At 54.7% G+C, this 19,810-nt stretch overlaps 1 protein-coding gene across 2 annotated transcripts in view; it reads right to left on the bottom strand.

Moving 5' to 3' along the window:
• Positions 1–19,810, bottom strand: part of PSTPIP1 (proline-serine-threonine phosphatase interacting protein 1) — a 46,033-nt gene that overhangs the window by 8,003 nt on the left and 18,220 nt on the right. For both annotated transcript variants that reach the window (XM_008708429.2, XM_008708430.2), the window contains exons 2-8: positions 18,310–18,410; positions 17,913–17,987; positions 9,646–9,680; positions 9,312–9,418; positions 6,945–7,007; positions 6,204–6,302; positions 5,402–5,447 (exon numbers count right to left, since the gene is read on the bottom strand). In XM_008708429.2, coding sequence (XP_008706651.2) covers positions 5,402–5,447; positions 6,204–6,302; positions 6,945–7,007; positions 9,312–9,418; positions 9,646–9,680; positions 17,913–17,987; positions 18,310–18,410 — 526 coding nt within the window. The remainder of the gene's footprint in view (positions 1–5,401; positions 5,448–6,203; positions 6,303–6,944; positions 7,008–9,311; positions 9,419–9,645; positions 9,681–17,912; positions 17,988–18,309; positions 18,411–19,810) is intronic.

The raw sequence follows: 19,810 nt of genomic DNA, 5'->3' as shown, positions 1-19,810 counted from the left end.
TGCAGTTTAGGGGTCCCAGAAGTTAAAGAGAGAAGGGGGCAGAAAACTTATTTGAAGAAATAATAGCTGAAAACGTTCCGAACCTGGGGAAGGAAACAGACATGCGGGTCCAGACATCCAGGGTCCAGAAATCACAGAGAGCCCCAAATAAGACAAGACAAACCCAAAGACGTCCACACCAAAACAAATAATCATTAAGGGTTAAAAATTAAAGCTAGGAAATCTTAAAAGCTACAAGAGAGAAGCAACTCATTATATATAAGGGACACCATAAAGCTACCAGCTGATTTTCCAGCAGAAACTTTGCAGGCCAGAAGACAGTGGTGTGATATGAATAAAATGCTGACAGGAAAAAAAAAAAAAAAAACACCCAAAACCTAAGGGTTGTCTAGCTGGCTCAGTTGGTGGAAGTGTGACTCTTGGTCTTGGGGTTGTGAGTTTGAGCCCCACGTTGGGTGTAGAGATTACTTAAAAAAAAAAAAGTTTAAAAAACCCCTAAAATCAAGAATACTCTACTTAGCAAGATTATCACTCAAAGAAAAGTTAAAGGAGTTCATCGTCACTAGACTGACCTTACAAGAAATGTTGAAGGGTTATCTAAATAGAAAAGAAAAGGCCATAACTAGAAGCAAGAAAATTATGAAAGGGAAGAAATGTCACTAGTAAAAGCACACATACGTAAAAATAGTAGATTAATGACTTATCAAGCTAGTATGAAGGTTTAAAGAAAAAAGTAGTAAAATCAATTATATCTACAAAAATTAATCAAGGAATAAGTAAAATAAAAAGACGTAAAATATGACATACATAAAATGTAGAGCAGGGAGTAAACATGCAGTGCTTTTAGAGCATGTTGGAACTTAAGTGACCATCAACATAAAATAAGTGCTAGATACACAGAACGTTACGTATGAACCTCATAATAACCACAAACCCAAAACCTATAATAGATACACAAAAAATAAAGAGAAAGGAACCCAGGCATGACACTAAAGAAAGTTATCAAATCACAAGGGAAGAGAGCAAAAGAACTGCAAAACAACCAGAAAACTGTTAACAAAATGCCAATAAATACATACCTATCAATAATAACTTCAAATATAAATGGATCAAATGCTCCAATCAAAAGACATTGGGTGACTGAATGGATAAAAAATAAGACCTATCTAGGGGCGCCTGGTGGCTCAGTCGGTTGAGCATCTGATCCTTGATTTTGACTCAAGTCATGATTCAGGCTCATGGGATCAAGTCCTGTGTCAGGCTCCACACTCATCATGGAGTCTTCTTGTCCCTCTCCCTCTATTTCTTCCCCTGCTCTTCATCTGTCTCTCTCTCAAATAAATAAAATCTTTTTTTTTTAAAGATTTTATTTATTTATTCGACAGAGATAGAGACAGCCAGCGAGAGAGGGAACACAGGAAGGGGGAGTGGGAGAGGAAGAAGCAGGCTCATAGCAGAAGAGACTGATGTGGGGCTCAATCCCAGAACGCCGGGATCACGCCCTGAGCCGAAGACAGACGCTTAACCACTGTGCCACCCAGGCGCCCCTCAAATAAATAAAATCTTTTTAAAAAAATAAGACCCATCCAAATGCTACCTACAAGAGAGTCGCTTCAGACCTAAAGACACATACAGACTGAAAGTGAGGGATGGAAAAAGACATTCCACGCAAATGGAAACGACAACAACACAACAAAAAAAGCTGGGGTGGAAATACTTATATCAGACAAAATAGACTTTTCAAAAAGACTGTAACAAGAGACAAAGATGGGCATTACACAATGATAAAGGGATCAGTCCAACAAGCGAATATAACAACTGTAAATATCCATGCACCCAACACAGGAGCACCTAAATATATAAAGCCAACAAGGACAAACGCAAAGGGAGAAGTTGACAGTAATACAACAGTATTAGGAGACCAACACTCCACTTACATCAATGGATAGATCATCCAGACAGAAAACCAATAAGGAAACGATGTCTTTGAATGACACTTTAGACCGCATGAACTTAGACATGTACATAGATTCCATCCCCAAACAGTAGAATACATATTCTTTTCGAGGGCACATGGAACATTCTCCAGGATAGATCACATGTTAGGCCAGAAAACAAGTCTCAGTAAATTAAAGAATATTAAAATACTATCAAGTATCTTTTCTGATCACAAAATTATGAAACTAGAAATCAATTACAAGGAAAAAACTGAAAGAAAAAAAAAACCCATAAACACATGGAAGCTAAACAACATGCAACTAAACACCCAGGGGGTAAATGAGGAGTTCGAAAGGGAAACCAAAACAATGGGAGATTAATAAAAACGGAAACACAACATTGCAGCATCTCTGAGAGGCGGCCAAAGCAAGTCTAAGAAGGAAGTTTATACCAATACAGGCCTACCTCACGAAACAAGAAAAACCTCAAATGAAAAAATCTAATCTGACATCTAAAGGAACTAAAACAAGAACAAAGCCCAAAGTTAGTAGAAGGAAGGAAATAATAAAGATTAGAGTGGAAATAAATGAAAGAGACGGACAAGAAAGAAACAAGCAGAAAAGATCAATAAAACTAAGAGATGGTTCTTTGAAAAGATAAACAAAATTGATAAATCTTTAGCCAGACTCATCAAGAAAAAGAGAAAGAGGACTCAAATAAAGTCAGAAATGAAAGAGAAGTTACAACTGACACCACAAAAATATGAAGGATTATAAGAGACTACCAGAAAAAACAGATGCAGGAAAACCATTTGACAAAACTCAACATCCATTCATGATAAAAACTCTCAACAAGTGGGTTTAGAGGGAACATACTTCAACATAATGAAGCCCATGTATGACAAATCCACAGCTAACACCATATTCAATAGTGAAAAGTTGAAAGCTTTTCCTCTAAATCAGGAACAAGATAAGGATGTCCATTCTCACCATTTTTATTCAGCAATCAGAAAAGAAAAAGAAATATCCAAATTGGTAAGGAAAAAGTAAAACTGTCACTGTTTACAGATTACATGACACTACATATAGAAAACCCAAAAGACTCCATCAAAAAATTATTAGAACTAATAAATGAACTTAGTAAAGTTGCAGGATGCAAAATCAATATACAGAAATCTGTTGTGTTTCTGTACACCAATAATGAACTAGTAGAAAGAGAAATCAAGAAAACAATCTCATTTATAATTGCACCAAAAAGAATAAAATACCTAGGAATAAATTTAATCAAGGAAATGAGAGACCTGTACTCTGAAAACAAAGGCCTTGATGAACGAAACTGAAGACAACACAAATAAATGAAAAGATGTACCATGCTCATGGATTAGAAGAATTAATATTGTTACAATGTCCACACTACTCAAAGAAATTTACAGATTCAATAGAATCCCTATCAAAACACCAACAACATTTTTCACAGAACTTGAACAAATCCTAAAATTTGTATGGAACCACGAAAGACCCTGAACAGCCAAAACAATCTTGAGAAAGAAGAACAAAGCTGGAGGTATCACAATCCCAGATTTCAAACTATACTACAAAGGAATAGTAATCAAAACACACACTGGCACATTAACAGATCCATAGGTCAATGGAACAGAACAGAGAGCTCAGAAATAAATCCATGCTTATATGGTCAATTAATCTATGACAAAAGAGGCAAGAATATACAATGGGGAAAAGACAATCTCTTCAATAAATGGCACTGGGAAAACTGGAGAGCTGCATGTGAATGAAACTGGACCACCTCCTTACACAATACACAAAAATAAGCTAAAATGGATTAAAGACCTAAATGTGAGACCGAAACCATAAAAGTGCTAAAAGAAAACCTGGGCAGTAAACTCTTGGATGTCAGCCTTAGTGATATTTTTCTGCATCTGTTTCTTCAGTGAAGGGAAACAAAAGCAAAAATAAACAATTGGAACTACAACAAGCTAAAAAGCTTTTGCATAGCAAAGGAAACCACCCACAAAATGAAAAGACAACCAACGGAATGGGAGATGACAAGGGAGTAATATTCAAAATACATAAAGAACTCGTACAAGTCAACATTAAAAAAAAATCTGGGGGGCACCTGGGTGGTGCAGTTGGTTAAGTGTCTTACTCTTGTTTTCAGCTCAGGTCATGATCTCAGGGTCATGGGATCAAGCCCCACGTTGGGCTCTGCACTTAGCCTGGAGTCTGCTTGAGTTTCTCTCTCCATCTCCCTCTGCCCCCCCCCCATGCATTCTCTCTGTCTCTCTCTAAAACAAATAAATAAATCTTTAAAAAAAAGCAATCTGATTAAAAAATGGGCAGAAGACCTGAGTAGGCATTTTTCCAAAAATGATACACAGGTGACCAGAAGACATCTGAAAAGACACGCAACATCACTCATCATCAGGGAAAGGCAAATGAAAACCAGTGGACTATCACCTTATACCAGTCAAAACGGCTAGGATCAAAAAGACGAGAAACAGTGCTGGTGAGGACGTGCAGAAAGCGGAACCTCTTGCACTGTGGCTGGGAACGCGAACTGCCGCAACTACTATGGAAAACAGTGTGGAGCTTCCTCAGAAAGATTACAAACACAACGATCACACCATCCAGTAAGTCCACTTCTGGCTATTTACCCGAAGAAAATGAAAACACTGAGTGGAAAAGATACGCGCGCCCCTGTGTCTATTGCAGCGTTATGTACGGCGGGCAGGATGCGGACGCAGCCGGAGTGCCCACCGACCGGCGCGCGGACAGGGGAGCTGGTGCATAGACACAATGGAACGGTACTCAGCCGTCAAAAGGAATGAGATCTTGCCGTTCACAACAACACGGACGACCTGGAGGGTGTGAGGCCAAGTGAAATAAATCAGACAGAGAAAGAGAAATGCCACATGATTCCACTATGTGAAATCTAAAAAATAAAACAACAAAAAGCAGAAGCAGAATGATAAACACAGAGAACTGGGGGTTGCCAGAAGGCAAGGCGGAACTTCCATGATGAACTACACGAGTCGCAGGGATGGAAAGTACAGCAGAGGAAACAGAGTCAACCATACGCAGTGGCACCGTAAGGTGACAGGTGGCCACACACAGCATGGCGAGCATGGCACAGGGCTTGGAACTGTCGATCACTGTGTCGTACACCTGAAATTAGTGTAATATCCTCTGTCGACTACACTTCGATTAAACGGGGGATCGTGATAGCAGCCGCCTCAGGACCGTCACGCAGAGCGGCCGGCCGTGCCAAGCACCAGGAACACGTACGCTTGTATTTCCCCCGTATGACTGTGTGAGCGGTGAGCCTGTGCCTCGCACAGTCGGGTGTCCGCGTGTGTCCCCAGGGTGAGGAAGGTGTGCGGGGGCGGGGGTGGACAGGCCTGTCTGGCCGCCGTCCCAGGTCAGAGGAAGCGGGCGGGGCCGCGTACCTGCCTCCACGGCCGAGTCCTTGCACTGCCTGGCCTTGTTCTGGCTCTGAGGAGACAGAGGGAGAGCAGTGCTGAGCTGGCCCCGCCCTCGGGGTCCCAGCCTCCCCGGGGGCGCTGAAGTGCTCCTGTCCCACCCTTCCTGAGCCACCCGAGATGACCCTCAGGAGCCAACTGTGGGCAAGTTCCACCATTTACTGCAGCCTCACCCCACAGAGGACCACAATCAAAAAGGGGCAGTAAGAAAATATTAATAAAAACAGAAGCGTGGGGCGCATGCACACACGTGTGACAGCGAGATGTGAAGACCTGAGGGGGAAACGTGGATGGGGCCAGGTCCCGCCGCTCCGCCTGGCCACCGCGGACCCCGCTGGCTGGGACTTGGGCTCTGCCCTCAACTTGCTGCCCCTAATTCACCCTCCGGCCCCTGCTCACCCTCACCCCGGAGGCCAGAGCTGTCAAGATCTTGGGGTCTGGATGACCTGGCCGTGCACCCTTTCTCCATTGCTTCTTGGCTCCGGGACCTTGGACAAGTCACTCACCGTCTCTGGGCCTGTTTCCTCTCTGTGACATGGGTCTAGGGAGCCCCTCTCCAAGGCTTATGTGAGAGTTAGCTGGCCCCATCTGTCCATGCCCTGAGATTCTAGGAAACCCATTTCACAGATGGGGAGATGGTGGTTCAGAGAGGAGTGAGCAGACGTCCCAGCTGCAGACCTTTCTTGGGGTGTCTGTGGCACCCCCTCCTCCCCTCCCTGCCCTGTTCCAGCCCTGGGTGACACCACATGGCCGCAGCGGCCCCACGCACCTTCTCCACCTGCTTCTGGGGGCCATTGGTGCTAATGCGCTCGAAGGCCTGCTCAGCATCATCGGCGTCCCGGCACTTCTGCTCATATGACTTCTTGGACTGGGGGTGTGGAAGAGCGTGACTGGGGGGCTCCCAGAGTGAGGCTCCCTGAACCCAGCCTCCCTTTTTCCTGTCGGGGGGCTGTGGGTGGCATGGGGGCTCCTCACCAGGGACAGGGCTCTAGGGGTCCAGAAGGGAGATGGAGAAGGGAGTTTTATTCCCTGGCCCCGTCCCTGTGGGGACCGTGTGCCCCTGCCCATGGCCGTATCATCTTTAGAGACACGGTCACAGCAAACCACTAGCAGGTCCCTGAAAATGCCATGCATCCTCATGATGCTGGCCCCCGCAGGTGCTGTCCCTCTTGCAGAACCCCTTTTCTCCTTCTCACCTAGAGTCCTAGGGGACACAGCTCAGGGGTCCCCTCTCCCTCTACCCCCAGTCCCCAGCTGCCACACGGGTCACCCTGTGGGCCAGTGTCTGGGACTGACCGCCTGCTTATCAGTCAGGAGCCCCCCAAGGGCAGGGAGGGCCTATCCACATGGGCCCCTGGTTCCCCGGGCAGCCCCGAGCACCCAACAGGCCACGGTGTGTGCTGTTGGACAGGTGGTCCGAGGCCGGCCCTGTCCCAGGGGCCCAGCCCAGGGCCCTGGGGTCCACACCGTGAGTCCTCCACGCCTCCATGCCCGAGACCCTCACACTCACATCCATGGCTTTCTTGTAGAGAGACAGCTTGCTCTTCTGAACACGGTCCATGACGGCCTCGTACTGTAGGGGACACGAGGCTCTGAGGGGGGGCGCTGTGGCCTCAGGACGCTCCCCGAGGCCAAGAGGACAGCGTGTCCCCGGGACGAGGCACAGCATCCCCTCCTGGCTCTGAAGGGGGCAGTGACAAGATGTCTTCCCTCTCCCACGCCCTGCTCTGCCACAGTCTCTGCTCAGGACAGGAGACTAGAGCCCAGGACAGGACGGGCCCATCATGTCTTTTTGCTACAGACTCCAGCCAGGACTTGGTCTCTATCCGTGGACTACCCACCCTGCACACGCACACGCGCTCACATGCATGCACACGCACGTGCACGCACACGCACGCACACAGAGCCCCTCACTCATAGCCTCTGTGCCCTCTCACACCCGCCACGCACACCCCGGCACACACATGCACGCCAGGTTCCACACGACACACACACACAAGTACACACTAACAGGCCCCCATTGTTCCGCCTGCTCAACACTTGCACACTCAGGCCTTTGTGTACACACTCACAGAGCGCCCGCAGACACCACTCACAAGTACCCACAAGCACACGCTCCCACGTCCCTATGCATAGCCACGGGCCTGTTCACACAGGGGAACACACACGCACACCTTTCACCACTTGTGGGCACACAGGGCCACTGCACCCCTACCTCACCTCCCAGGCTTCTTGTTCAGACAGAGAGAATGAAATGCAGCTTGGACAGAGACTGCGGTGTAAGGAGGACCAGAGCTGGCTGTGCTTGGGGTCTCAGTGGGGCCTGTGCTGGCGGGGAGACCTCAGGCAAGCCAGCCGGTCGCAGAGGGGCAGGCACACACACTGAGACACACACCTGCTCACAGGCAGGCACACACGGGTGCCAGGCTCCCCCGCTCCCCCTTGCTCCCTCTCTCTCACACATGTGTCCATACGCACACATGCATACACACACACACGAGGCCAGGCTGTGTCCCTGCAAACAACACCACAGTGGGGGCCCTGGCCGCTCTGGGGAGGGTGTCTCTGGCTGAAACAGCTCTTGCAGGCACGACAGGCCCTCTGGCCGCAGGAGAACTCAAAATAGCCAGTCTGGGGCCTCGCCGTGTCCACGGGCGCCCTGCACCCTGCAGGCAAGGCCCCACTCAGAGAGGTCACCTGCTCCAGCACGAGGCGGAGCTGACCTCTGGGGCTGGTCTGGAGACCAGCTGTCTGCTCAGGGACCCAAAATTAGAATCCTGAAAGCCTGCGTCCCCCGGGGTGGCTGGCTGGGCAGACAGGGCAGGTAGCCACGCTAGATTTCTGTGGTCAGAGCCGCTCATCGGAGCCGGAGCCCTGTCTAAGAAGACTGAGGGGGGCCTGGTCTGCGGCTAGGTCCCCGAAGCTCGGGAGGTGGCCTGCAAGAGGGAAACAGAGGCACAAGGAGAAGAGCTTGCCCAGGACACCCAGGCCCAGCCTGGCCCCAGCCGTGAGCCGGCAAGCCTTTCCCTTCACAGCTCAGTTGTATGGACTTTTCCACTTTTCAGCTCTTTGGGGAGAGTCTGCAATGATCCTTCATCTCCAAGCAAGAAGTGTTTCTGTGTGCTGGCCTCTCCCAACCTGTCTGGGGTGACACCCTCATCACGAAAGCCTTGAGAGGCTGAGCACATGTCCCCAGCAGCCACGTGCTCAGAGAGTTAGAGAGTCTCAGGCCTGGGAGGGGGCCCTGCGACACTGAGGTCACCAAGCCCACCCCTGCCCCACCCCTGAAGCTTCCTTGACAAAGAGCCTCCAGACTCTGCTTGCATACCTCCCATGATGGGGACCTTACTTCCTTTCCATGGAGTCCCTCCATCTAGGGACAGCCACGTCCTACCCATGGGTGAGAAGTACCTTTGGATGCCGAGGTAAGCCCGACAGACCCCCCCACCACTCGCAGGCTCTGTGTGCCCCTCTCAGCCTGGGCAGCCCTGCAGAGCAGCTACAATGGCTGGCCACCAAGTGTGCCTTTCTCCTGGACAACTAGCCCAGACCCTTGGGCTGAGGACCAGTTTCTGGTGACTCCCCAAATCAGGTTGCCGCCTTTGGATACCCCCGAACTGTCAGTGACCCTCCACAGTCTGCTGTAGTAGGATGATCATGACTGTCCCTCTTGCTAGCATGAGACGGCTCGGGAGAAGACCCCCAGTGGGGCTCTCAGGCCTGCATGCTGGGCCCTGGTTCCAGCGGCCCATCTCTGCCATCAAGTCACTCTCAACCCCAAGCCTGGAGTGCTGTCCCCCACCCTCCACGGGCTCCATCTGAGGGGCCACCCCCCCCACCTTCACAGTGATCATGGCCACTCCCACACCCGCCTCACCTTCTTCCTTTGCTCCTTCTGTCTCTCACGGAACTCCTCGAGGCTCCGCAGCTCCTCGCGCAGGGCCAGGGCCAGCTGGATGTGGGAGCTGCCCACATTCTCCATTTCTAGGGGCAGAGCACGGAGGCGGGGAGCCTCAACCACCCACATACCCACCTCTGCCCGGACCAGCCTCACACCTCCCAGATCTTCCACCAGCCTCAGAGCCCCGTGTGCAGCCTGAGCAACCCCCCACCACCCACCAGAACTTATCTACCTCCATCTGTGGGGACAAGACTGTTCCCAGAAGGTCCTGTCACCCTGCAGCCTGGGGTTGGGGACAGTCAGGACTTACGCTGCTTTAAGGAGTCAAAGGAGGCCCTCAGGGAGCTGCAAAACAGAAAGGCCAGGGTCAGTGGGAGGAGGGCACCGGAAGTCCCTCCCCACCCCCACTCCAGGGACTTCTCATTTGGTGGGAAAGCTCTAGGTCACTCACACACACTGATCCAGACCCAGACAGTGACCACCCACTCAGAACCAAGCTGGAATTTCTGGAAGGCAGAGCTCCTCTTCGGAAATGATAAAGCCATCACACCTCCCAGCTGTGACAGAACGCTCCTGGCTTCCGCATGTTTTCAGGGCTCTCCCCTGCTCATTGCGGTCCCTCTTCCACCCAGTCCTCTCCCATCAGGACAGAGCTGAAGCGGGAGAGTGCAAGGTTCAGACCCAGCTTTAGGCAAGTGGCCTGGAGGGTGTCTGGAAGAAGCTGGATGGGAGAGGCAAGCAGGACAGGGGTACAAGAGCAGAGAAATGTGGGGCCTTAGGGCAGGAAGAACAGGATGTATGAGTGAGGACAGAGGGAGGCTGTTCCTGTCCCTGGCTGGGGTGGCTGGGCAGACAGTGGTAACATTTCCGAGGGGACCCAGGAGAGAGTACATGACCCATGGGGGTATACAATAGGGTGCACTGAGTTTGGGGTGCCTGAGAGAACCTCTAAGGAGGAGTCAGGAGGCAGCAGCATGGCTGTTCTGGGGTAGAGAGGTGGGCACCACGGAGAGCAAGAAGTGAAGAGGCTGGCACTGGGGGAGGGTGCCAGACAGGGAATAAGAACACAGGGCACCCAGTTACATTTGAATTTCAGATAAACAACAAATACTTTTTGAATATAATGTAATACACGGAACATACTTACATTTAAAAGTATTTGTTGTTTATTGAAAATTTGAATTTACCTGGGCCCCCTATATTTCATCCAGCAGCCCTACTGTGGGGACTGCCCCCCAGAACAACAAACAGAGCTGGTGCCTGAGCAAAGGTGTCAGAGCCCACCCAGAACCCAGTCCCATCTCCTGATAGGTAATGGGGCCCCATGACGCAAACATCTCCTTGGGTCAGAAACACGGTTGCTGGATCTCAGAGATGGGAGGGGGTGGAGGGGGGGTGCGGGAGGTGGGGGCTGCTCGGTGGGGTGAGTTCTGTATGCTTCAGAAGCAGACCCTGGAGCCAGACAGCCTGTGTGACCTTGGGCAAGTGACTTACTCTCTGTGCCTTGGTTTCCCCTTCTGTAAAATGAGGACAGGATGGTTGTGAGGAATAAATTAATTAATACGCCCAAAGTATCTCTGTCAGGACCTGGTTGTTGTCATGTCACCCTCCCCTGAGTCCACTTCAGCACATCGCTGTCCTAGGGCGTCACCCAGGTCCCTGAACCTGACCTGAGCTGTACCTCCAAAGTGCCCCACCTAAGAGCTTACTGGGTGCCCCCACTGATCAGAAACCCCCCAGGTTTTGCTTTCAGGTAGGGGTTCCCTTGGGGTTCTCTGCAGGGCTCCATGTCCTATGTGGGCATGCGGAGGACAGACTCGTGTCACCAGCAGCTGTGTGAGGGATGCCGGGGCCTGTCGTGCTCCAGCGTGGACGCGTGCGTGCCAAGCCTCCAAGTGCGCCCAGAGACGGTGTGCAGAGGTTGCAGACTGGCCCTAAGATGGTATTTGGGGTAAAATTCTCCGCCCACGTTGGTCGCCCCTTAACCAAGGAGGCAAAATCAGCTGTGGCTCCCTCTGCACCAGGATGCCGGAGGAAGCGCAGTCAGTCGAGGCAGAAAGAGAAACTGAGGCCAGAGCGCGGCCAGGCTTGCTGGGATCACACTGAGGCAGCAGGCAGGCACTCCGTCGCTGGCGCGCTCGGCGGCGGCCCGCTGCTGGGGTCCGCGCTCCCCTCCGTTCCCCTCCGCTCCCTCCCTGCCTCTCCGCCGAGCAGCGCGCCCGCCCCCTGGTGGCCATATATCCTCATGACGCCCGCCCGGGACAGCCCGGCCCTCACTCCGCCGTCTCCCCTGCAAGCCTTGCCAACAGGCTTTCCAGGGGCCTCCCTCTTCTCGTTGGTCAGTTAGGGAAACTGAGGTCCACCAGGATCAGCAACCTGGTAGGACCCACAGGGATCCAGGCCTCTAAGAGAACTGCGGGGATCTGGTCAGCGGCAGACCCCGGCCCTAAACTAAGTAGATGTCCAAGTGTGGTGGGGACACCAGCAGCATGACCGCACCTGGGAGCCTGCTGGAAAGGCAGATGCCGAGGCTCCAGCCCAGTGCTCCTGAAGCCAAAACTCCAGGGTGGGGCCCAGCACCCTGGTTTTAACAAGCCTCCGGGGGCCACTGGTGTCCATAGGAGTGTGAGAACGGCTGGCCCGCATTATTTAATCCTCGCAGCTCTGCCGGGGAGGGTCCCACCATGATCCCCATTTTACAGATAAGAAAAACAAGCAGCAAAGAGGTGAAGAAACTGACCACAGCCACAGAGCAGGTGAGACGGCAAGGCCAGCCCCCCGCTTCTCACCAGGGGAAGGAGAGGGCTGATTGCCAGGGTGACCCCACCTGCCCCGGGGATGAGAGGTCAGGAGTCTTCTCTGACAGAATTGACGTCTTGCCAGTGGCTATCCCTCCAATCCCTCTGCTTACCCACACTCATGTCCTGCCTCAGTCTCTCTGTGTGGCCCCCTCCCCTGCCGCCAGCCTCACCCACACCCCCATCAGGCCCCAAGTTCTTCATGACCACATCCCGCCCCAGAGCTCAGGGCCTGCACATCCACGGCCTGGTCGTCACCTCTTTTTAGATCTCACAGCTCACAAACACCTCAAACACAGTGTCCAAAACTGGACTCAGCTCCCCCGCAAACCCCCCTTCTCAGCCCATTTCCCTTCTCAGCAAAGGCATCAGCCTGCACCTGGCCATATGCACCAGAAACCCAGAGCTGTCCTTGTCTCAGCCCTCTCCCTCCCCCTGCACTACTTTCTTTGTCACCTCCTCAGTCTCCTCTCTGTCTGCCTCTCACTGCCACCACCCTAGCCCCTGCCCCACCAACTTCAGCCCCCAGCGTCACTTCATACTCGGTAGTCCTGCTTTCTGGGCTACCTAGTCACCTGGCCACCCACCAGTTCCTTCTATCTGCCAAGTTCCCTCTTGCCTCAGGGCATTTGCACATGCTAATTCCCTCTGTGCAACATCTTTGCAGGGCTTCCCCTTCTGTCCCTCTGAGCACTTGTTCCTCTTGTCACCTTGGGCTGGTGCCTTGAGTGTCCCCTCACTGAACTGTGAACCCACTGAGCAGGGGCAATGCCTGGTTCTCTTCCCCTTGTCCCCAGGCTTGTAGTGCAGAGTGACAAATTCAACACTTGATAAGTACCAAGGCCTTTCTCATTTCCAACCTACCCTGTCTCACCCTCCTTGGTCCATGGACTCAGGCCCTTCCTCCCAGGCCTGGGGTGTCTGTGAGGAACCGCAGCCTCCTGGGACAGCTGGTCCTCCTCCCTACCTCACCTCTGGATGCTGGGAGCCCCTGCCTGAGTCCACAGCACTGCTGTGTGACACGCGGTCTCTGTTCCCACCCTGCTCAGTCCTGATGTCGACCAAGCCCGCGCTCACCTTGGGCTCCCATTTGTCCCCTGGCTTGCTGCCCGTTGGGGCTGCAGGGATGAAGGTTCTCATTCTGCCTGGGATGGGGGTGGGGGGCAGGATGGCAGGCTGTGACCACTCCAGCTCTCCCACCCACTGCTCACCTCTGGGCTGCAGTCCTTCCTGCCCAGCCCTCCTGTACCCGGTACTGGGGACCTTCAGGCCCCCAGAGCTCCACTCACACAACAGGGCCCAGGACTCCACCTCTCTTTCTTGGCCCCAGACTTTCAAAAAGGCAGCCTGGGTTCTGGGGTGGGGTGGGGGGGTCTTTACCTTTCCTGGATCCAGAGGGAGCCCACTGTGGATTAGCCAAGACTCTCCCCTGGAGAATGGCCTTAAACTCTGATCCTGCGGCGGGTTTGCAGAGCATTTGAAGTCTTTCTCTGCTCCAACTGACCCCGAAAAGATGGCGTCTCACAGCTTTTCTCTCTCCCGGTTCCTCCCTCTTGCTGCCCGGACCTGCTCAAGCTTCTCTTCTCTTGTGTCTGTGTCACATGGCAAGGACGGGGCCTCACACAAGCCTCTGTCCTCTGTTATCTGCCACTGATGTCCTTATGTGTGACTCGTCCCATTGCCCTTTCCAACTTGGCTCTCAGGACGCACAGCCTGAAATGCCCTGCTCAAACACAGTCGAAATTTCGAGTGCAAACACCTCCTTCCATTTACTCCCCACCATCTCATGTTCATGCCTGGGCCTCACTATCCCGGCCCTCCTGCTGGCCAGGAGGCTCCGGCCTCCCAGCTGACGGGAGCAGGCTCTTCTTGCCTCCGTGCTGGAGGCTAGGCCTGACTGAGCTGCTGTCAGAGGACCCCTGATGGGAGTAGGGCCTGCCTCGCTCCCTCTAACGCCCTCGACAGGTCTTCATTCTCTGAGCTCAGAAGACAGAACATGAAAAAAAATCCCTCTTGACAGGAAAACCACAGCATTTTAGGCTGTGACAAATGCAGGTGAGGCGGGGATTCAAACCCACGCGCCTCGAGGACGTGTCCTGGCTTGCGGTAACCACCCAGGGGCCACGGGAAGTTAGCCCCAGCCCTGCCAGCCTTGGTTTCCTTTCATTTCCAGAACCCCTGCCCTGTGGCACCCCAGCACCGTACCTGAGACAGGATGGGTAGGCCTGGGCAGGGGAGAAATGGGAGCACCAACCAGAGCGAAGGCCCAGAGGCTGGAAGGCAGAGTCGGGGGAACTCTCGGCAGAGCTGGATGTGCAGTTTAAACCGTATCGATAAGCCCTTCACCCGTGTAATGAGGTCTTTAAAGTGCATTGAAAGGGCTGGTGAGGCTCCCCTAGTTCGGGGACCAGGTCTCATATCTGCATCAGCCCTGTGGGCGTTCGCTGAAGCAGCGTGTGGAGAAGGCGAATGTTAGAAATGATTTGAAGATGGGGGTAACCTCCCTTCAACACATATGGCTGAGCCTCCGGGCCAGAGCGAGGTTTCTGGGCCGCCTGAGGTCAGAGGATCGTGCAGAAACGCTGCATCTTCGGGCAGCAGAGGCCGGGGAGGCCAGCCCACTCTGCCCACTCTGCGCTCTCTGCTCTCACTGGGCTTCTTCAGAGGCCACGCAACTCCCAGCTTTTGTCCTCCCCCATTTGCTCCTGTCCCGCCTGTGCACCCCCCAGCCCTCTGCTTGCCCTCAGAGGAGCTAAGAATAAGCATCCCTTGGGACCTAGGAGGGGGTTGGGCATGGGGAGGCTGGGGGCTTCACCCCACCAGGTGACGGGCCCCGGGGGGATGAGCGGCCAGCCCCACGCTGAATAGCCAGGCCATTCCCAGGGGCCAACCCCACACACCTCCAAGTCTCCATGGCAATGAAGAAGTGATCCGCGTTGTCATGGCCACCCTTCACTCTTCCCACAGGGCGCCCTCCAGGTTGGTACTGGGCCAGGGTACCCTGGTCCAATCCAAGACCCTAACAGTCACACAAGGCTGGGTGTTTGAGAGGACTTCCTGGAGGAGATGGGGCATGAGAAGGCCCTAGAGGGAGGGGTTCTGAGGCAAAGGATTGGGGAGGTTCCCCATGGCGTGCTAGAGTCTAGCTTTGGGACGGTGGGGCCATTCATTTTATGTTATTTTTAAATTTTTGAATCCTCCTGACTCAGCCTAGACGTGGCACATAACAGGTGCTCCATAAATGCTTGCTGAATAAATGAATGGATGAGGCTGCTTGCCCACCGTTAAAGAAAGGAGTGACTGCATGGTCTCACTAATCTTAGCCCATGCCCCATGGCTCCACAGCAGCACTAACTAAGCGCCTACTGTGTGCAGTCAGTTGACGTGGGAGCTGCATAGGGCATGACCCTAAGGCAGGCAGTAGGCGAACCGGGATGGGTTGGACTCCTGCCCCCGTTGCCCACTGGCTCTGAATGTGCCCTGACTTTGCCCACCTCCAGCAAGCCCTACGGCGGAGGTGTCTACCCTCCCTCTCCATCTCCCCCAGGAGGTGCCCCCCCAGGCCGCCCTGCTCTGACCACCCCAGCCTGATGGTGGGCCCGGGGCCATGCTTGTTCTCACCCACCATTCCCTGTCTGTTCTGGCAACCTACACGCTGGGCTGTGGGGCCCCTGTGCTGGGTAAGCTGAGCCATAGGGCCTGGCAGTCCTGGGCTCCAGCCCCTCCTTGGTGGGCAGAAAGGCAGACTGCCTCCTTGCTCTGGCCCGGGGCTCTGCCACTGATGCTCCCACCTTGGATGAGGGCTGCCCTCCCAGTGACACTGGCCTCCAGCCTTCTGCGCCAGGGAGGAGCTGGGCCTTAAAGGAAATAGTCTAGCTTGCCCAGTCATGCTTCTTAGCCCTAAACTAGGTAGGGCTTATACAGGTGCCTATAAGACCAGCAAGAACCCCACTGTGTATTGAGCATTGCCCTGGCCTGGTGCTCTCTGCTTGACACGGTGATTCCAGAGTACCTCCCGGGGGCAACTTCCCTTTCACAGCCCAGCCCAGCCCAGGACTCAGAGAGGGGCAGTGACCACCCCATGGTCACACAGCATAGAAGGCAGGGCACACCTTGCCCCACTTGGCCTCTTATAGCCATGCAGGGGATTGGGACTGCCCAGAGCATTGCCCGGCCTCTTCCTAGTCCTGCAGTGGGGCAAGATACTGTGTCCCTCCCCACCTTTCCTGCCGCCCACCAGGATCCCCTTCCATGTTGTTCTCTCTGTCAGTGGCTTCTCCTTCCTTATTTAAGTGCCCAGTGACTCACGGGCTTCTGAGTGTGAGTGTACCTCACACAGCTTGCCTCCAGCCCGGGCTTCTGTCATGGCCCAGCCTGGAGCACCCTCTCCCCCCACTCCCAGGAGGCCACCTCTCTTTCTGGGAAGGTTCTCCTTTTCCATCTGGCTTGGGTGGCCAGGAGGCGGATAGGGATGCCTCCTGGGTCATACTTCCTCAGTCCCTCTTCCCCAAGGAAGACAGAGAAGGGTTCCATCAGACTTTCGTTCATTCCTTACCACGTCCTGAGCCCTCCCCTGCACCCAGTCAGCATCCAGCCCCAGCCCTGCCCTGTTTATCTGCACAACAGCCCGCTGGAGTGGGCAGACGAGAACCCAACTCAGCTTGCCCCCAGTCACACAGTTCATAAAGGTCAAGTGGGGACTAGAGCTCGTGCATTCTTACTACTGGGGCTGTGTTCATGCTTTCTGGGCCCAGGCACAGACCTTCGGGTATTGAGCATTAATCTTCCCTGGCCCTCACCACTTCTAGACCTTCCTCTAGCTCTTCCCATGTCTTCTCTGGCTCCAGTTTGGAAGCAGGAACCAGCCAGGGTCCCCTGTGTCTTTAGAAGACTCGGAGAGTGTTGTATATTCAGGGAGCTCAAATGAGGGAACTTGGTGCCAGGGTTCGGAACTCAGAGGCTTTGGGGCCACTTTCCTTGTGCAGAGCCGGACGCTGACAGGCTTGACCTTCCAGGGGAGCAGGGGTGAGGCTCAGCGGTTGCTATGGCAGCTGCCAGCTCCACAGGTAGAGGCTCCTGGGTAGAAGGTCCTGACCCCAGGGGGAGAGTCCACACCTTCCCAAGGCAGCCTCTCTACTCCACTGTTAGAAAGTTCTTCAGCTGCCCTCAAATCGTCACGCTGCCCCTATCTGCTTCCCCAACCCCCAGTCTGCACACAGGGGCCCAGGCCTCAGGGCTGGAGAAGACCCTGGCTTCAGAGCAGCAATGACCCCCATTGCCTCCCCTCCAAGCCAGGCCTGAGCCGAGCCTTTGGACTCGATTAATCCTTTGAGGAAGGTTGTGTTATTGTTCTGCTCACTGTCGAGGAAATGGAGGCAGGGAGAATGCAGGGAGCAGTTTGACCCAACTGATGACCACACAGCCGACCGGTAAGGACCTGGCACTGGACCCTGGACTTGGCCCCTCCCGCCGCTGCCCCTGGTCACACCTCTCTCCCTGAAGCCCAGGCTAAGCCAAGGCTGCACGGGCGCGGCCAATCAGGGGAGGGCCTGTCCCCTGGCGCTCAGGTAGGTGGAGGCGGCCCAGGGGCTGCTGGCGGTGCTACAGACCCCTGAGGACACATGGCCTCTGTCCCCAAGACAGTGGTTCTCCAGGCGTCTTCCCAGACCTTTCCTGGCCCTCCCCGCTCCACCCCATGCCAGGAAGTCCTAAACCCTGTTGAAAGGCCCAGAAAGCACCTGGCAAAGGACGAGGGAGCCCAGGGCACGGGACCTCTTACTTGATCTCTGTCTGGCCGCCTGCCTTCCGGGCGATCTGCATCAGCTCCTTGCCATAGCGCTCCTCCGCCTGGGCCCTGCGGGAACAAAGCAGGGGCTCTGCGTCCTCGACTTCGGCCCCCACATGTCTGCGTGGTAAACTGAGGGTCCACGCATTCGGCCTCTGGGGCCCAGCCCCAGCCCTCCTTTGAAATAAATGTTGGCCAAATACCTGTGCATTGGCGGGGACATCAGATTCTTGGCCCCCTGCGGGGAGGCCCAGGCTGGGGAGAACAGGAGAGTCACACTCCCGACTCTCCAGAGCAGGGGGTGTCCTGACAGCATCCTGGCTGCGTGGGGGGCCCCGGCTGCTCCCACAGCCCACTCCCCCTCCAGGCCCTCACCCCGTGTCTGGCTCACCTCTGCCTCAGCAGCTCCTCCACGTCCTTGCACATCTTCCTGCCGTCCAGCAGCCTCTGCAGCAGCGCCTCATAGCCGGTGTGGGCCGTGAAGTCCCTGCACTGGAACACGGGACAGACGGGCGCGTGAGGGGGGGGCGAGGACGGACTGGCGCCTCGGGGAAAGGTCTCTCCAGCGCTGGGGCCTGACCCGCCTGTCTGCCTCCAGGCCCCACTCACGGACGGGCGCTGGGCTTCAGGAGCGGGCGTCGCGCAGACACACGGTGGGGCCCCCGTCGGCGGACGCGCAGCTGTGTGAGCCCCACGAGTCATTGGAGCTCCCAGGCCAGGGCGCAGCTGGCCCAGCACGAGACCCAGTGACGACAGCCTTGCAGGGTGCCCAGTGCGGCTTGCTCCCGTCGCCTTCCCGATAACTTATTATCTCCACCGTCAAGGGAGCAGACCGAGGCGCAGATGGGGGAGGCGCGCCCACGGTGACGCGGCTTGACGGCGCAGGCCTGGCCTTGAACCGGGCCGACTGGCTCGAGCGCGTGCTCTCCACCTCAACACCGCGGGGCCTCTGCCACAACGGCACCAAATGCTTCATGCTCGACGACCGTGTGCCAGCTGCCACCCCAGGCTCTCTGTGCGCTCAGGTAACCTCTTGCACCCGGCGGGCGAGGTGGGCATTGAGAGTGACTTCTGTCCGAAGGCGCACGCATCCTAACACATGCCTAGGATCCCTGGCACGTGCCTAGCACCCCAAGGCCAGCCCTTAAGCATGCCTAGCAGCCCGTGACGGGGGAGGGGGTGCTTTGGAGAATTCTCCTGGACACAGCTGCCCCCCTGCTGCCTGGTGCTTGCTCAGCCCATCCTGGTGCTCTTGACCGACCGGCTTCTCCTTCCTCAGCCCTGGAACGGATCCTGAGCTGCCGGTGCTGGATGCTGGGGGACGGAGTTAGAACTTGAAGGGTCTCCTAGGACATCCTCCGGGTCTACGGAGGGGGTCTTAGGGCCAGGCTGCACACAGGGCTGACGGGCAGGGGAGGGAGATCGAGAAAGTGGTGAAACATTATGCAGAGAGCAGGGACTTCCTGCGTCTGACCTGAGCCTGGCTCCTGCATCCACGCTTGAGGAAGGACCCCCACCTTCCACCCCCTAGGATGCTGGGCCAGGCAACTGTAAATTGAGGCAAGTCCTGAGATTCAGCACCTAGTCGGTCTTCTCTTCCATCCTCGTGGACCCCCAAAGCCCCGGAGACTGGTGAAAGGGTCCCTGCTTCCCTGAGCACACATATCATAACCCCATCTCAGACCTCAGCCAATCCGTGAGGCCACAGCTTGGGGGAGGCAAGTCTAGCCCATCTTGGAGTCAAGAGCTGGCGGTACACCTTTCCCTGCCCCATGCCTCCCCTCAAATGCTGTGTGTGGGTATGTAGGGAGATGCAGGAGAGGAGTCTAAATCTAGGAGAGCTTCCCACAGGAAGAGGCATTTGAGCCAGGTTCTGGGAGAGAAGGTGTTGT

Source organism: Ursus maritimus, unplaced genomic scaffold, assembly GCF_017311325.1.
Source record: "Ursus maritimus isolate PB19 unplaced genomic scaffold, ASM1731132v1 scaffold_27, whole genome shotgun sequence".
NCBI classification, from domain to species: domain Eukaryota; kingdom Metazoa; phylum Chordata; class Mammalia; order Carnivora; family Ursidae; genus Ursus; species Ursus maritimus.
This window is presented reverse-complemented; position numbering and strand designations above follow the sequence as displayed.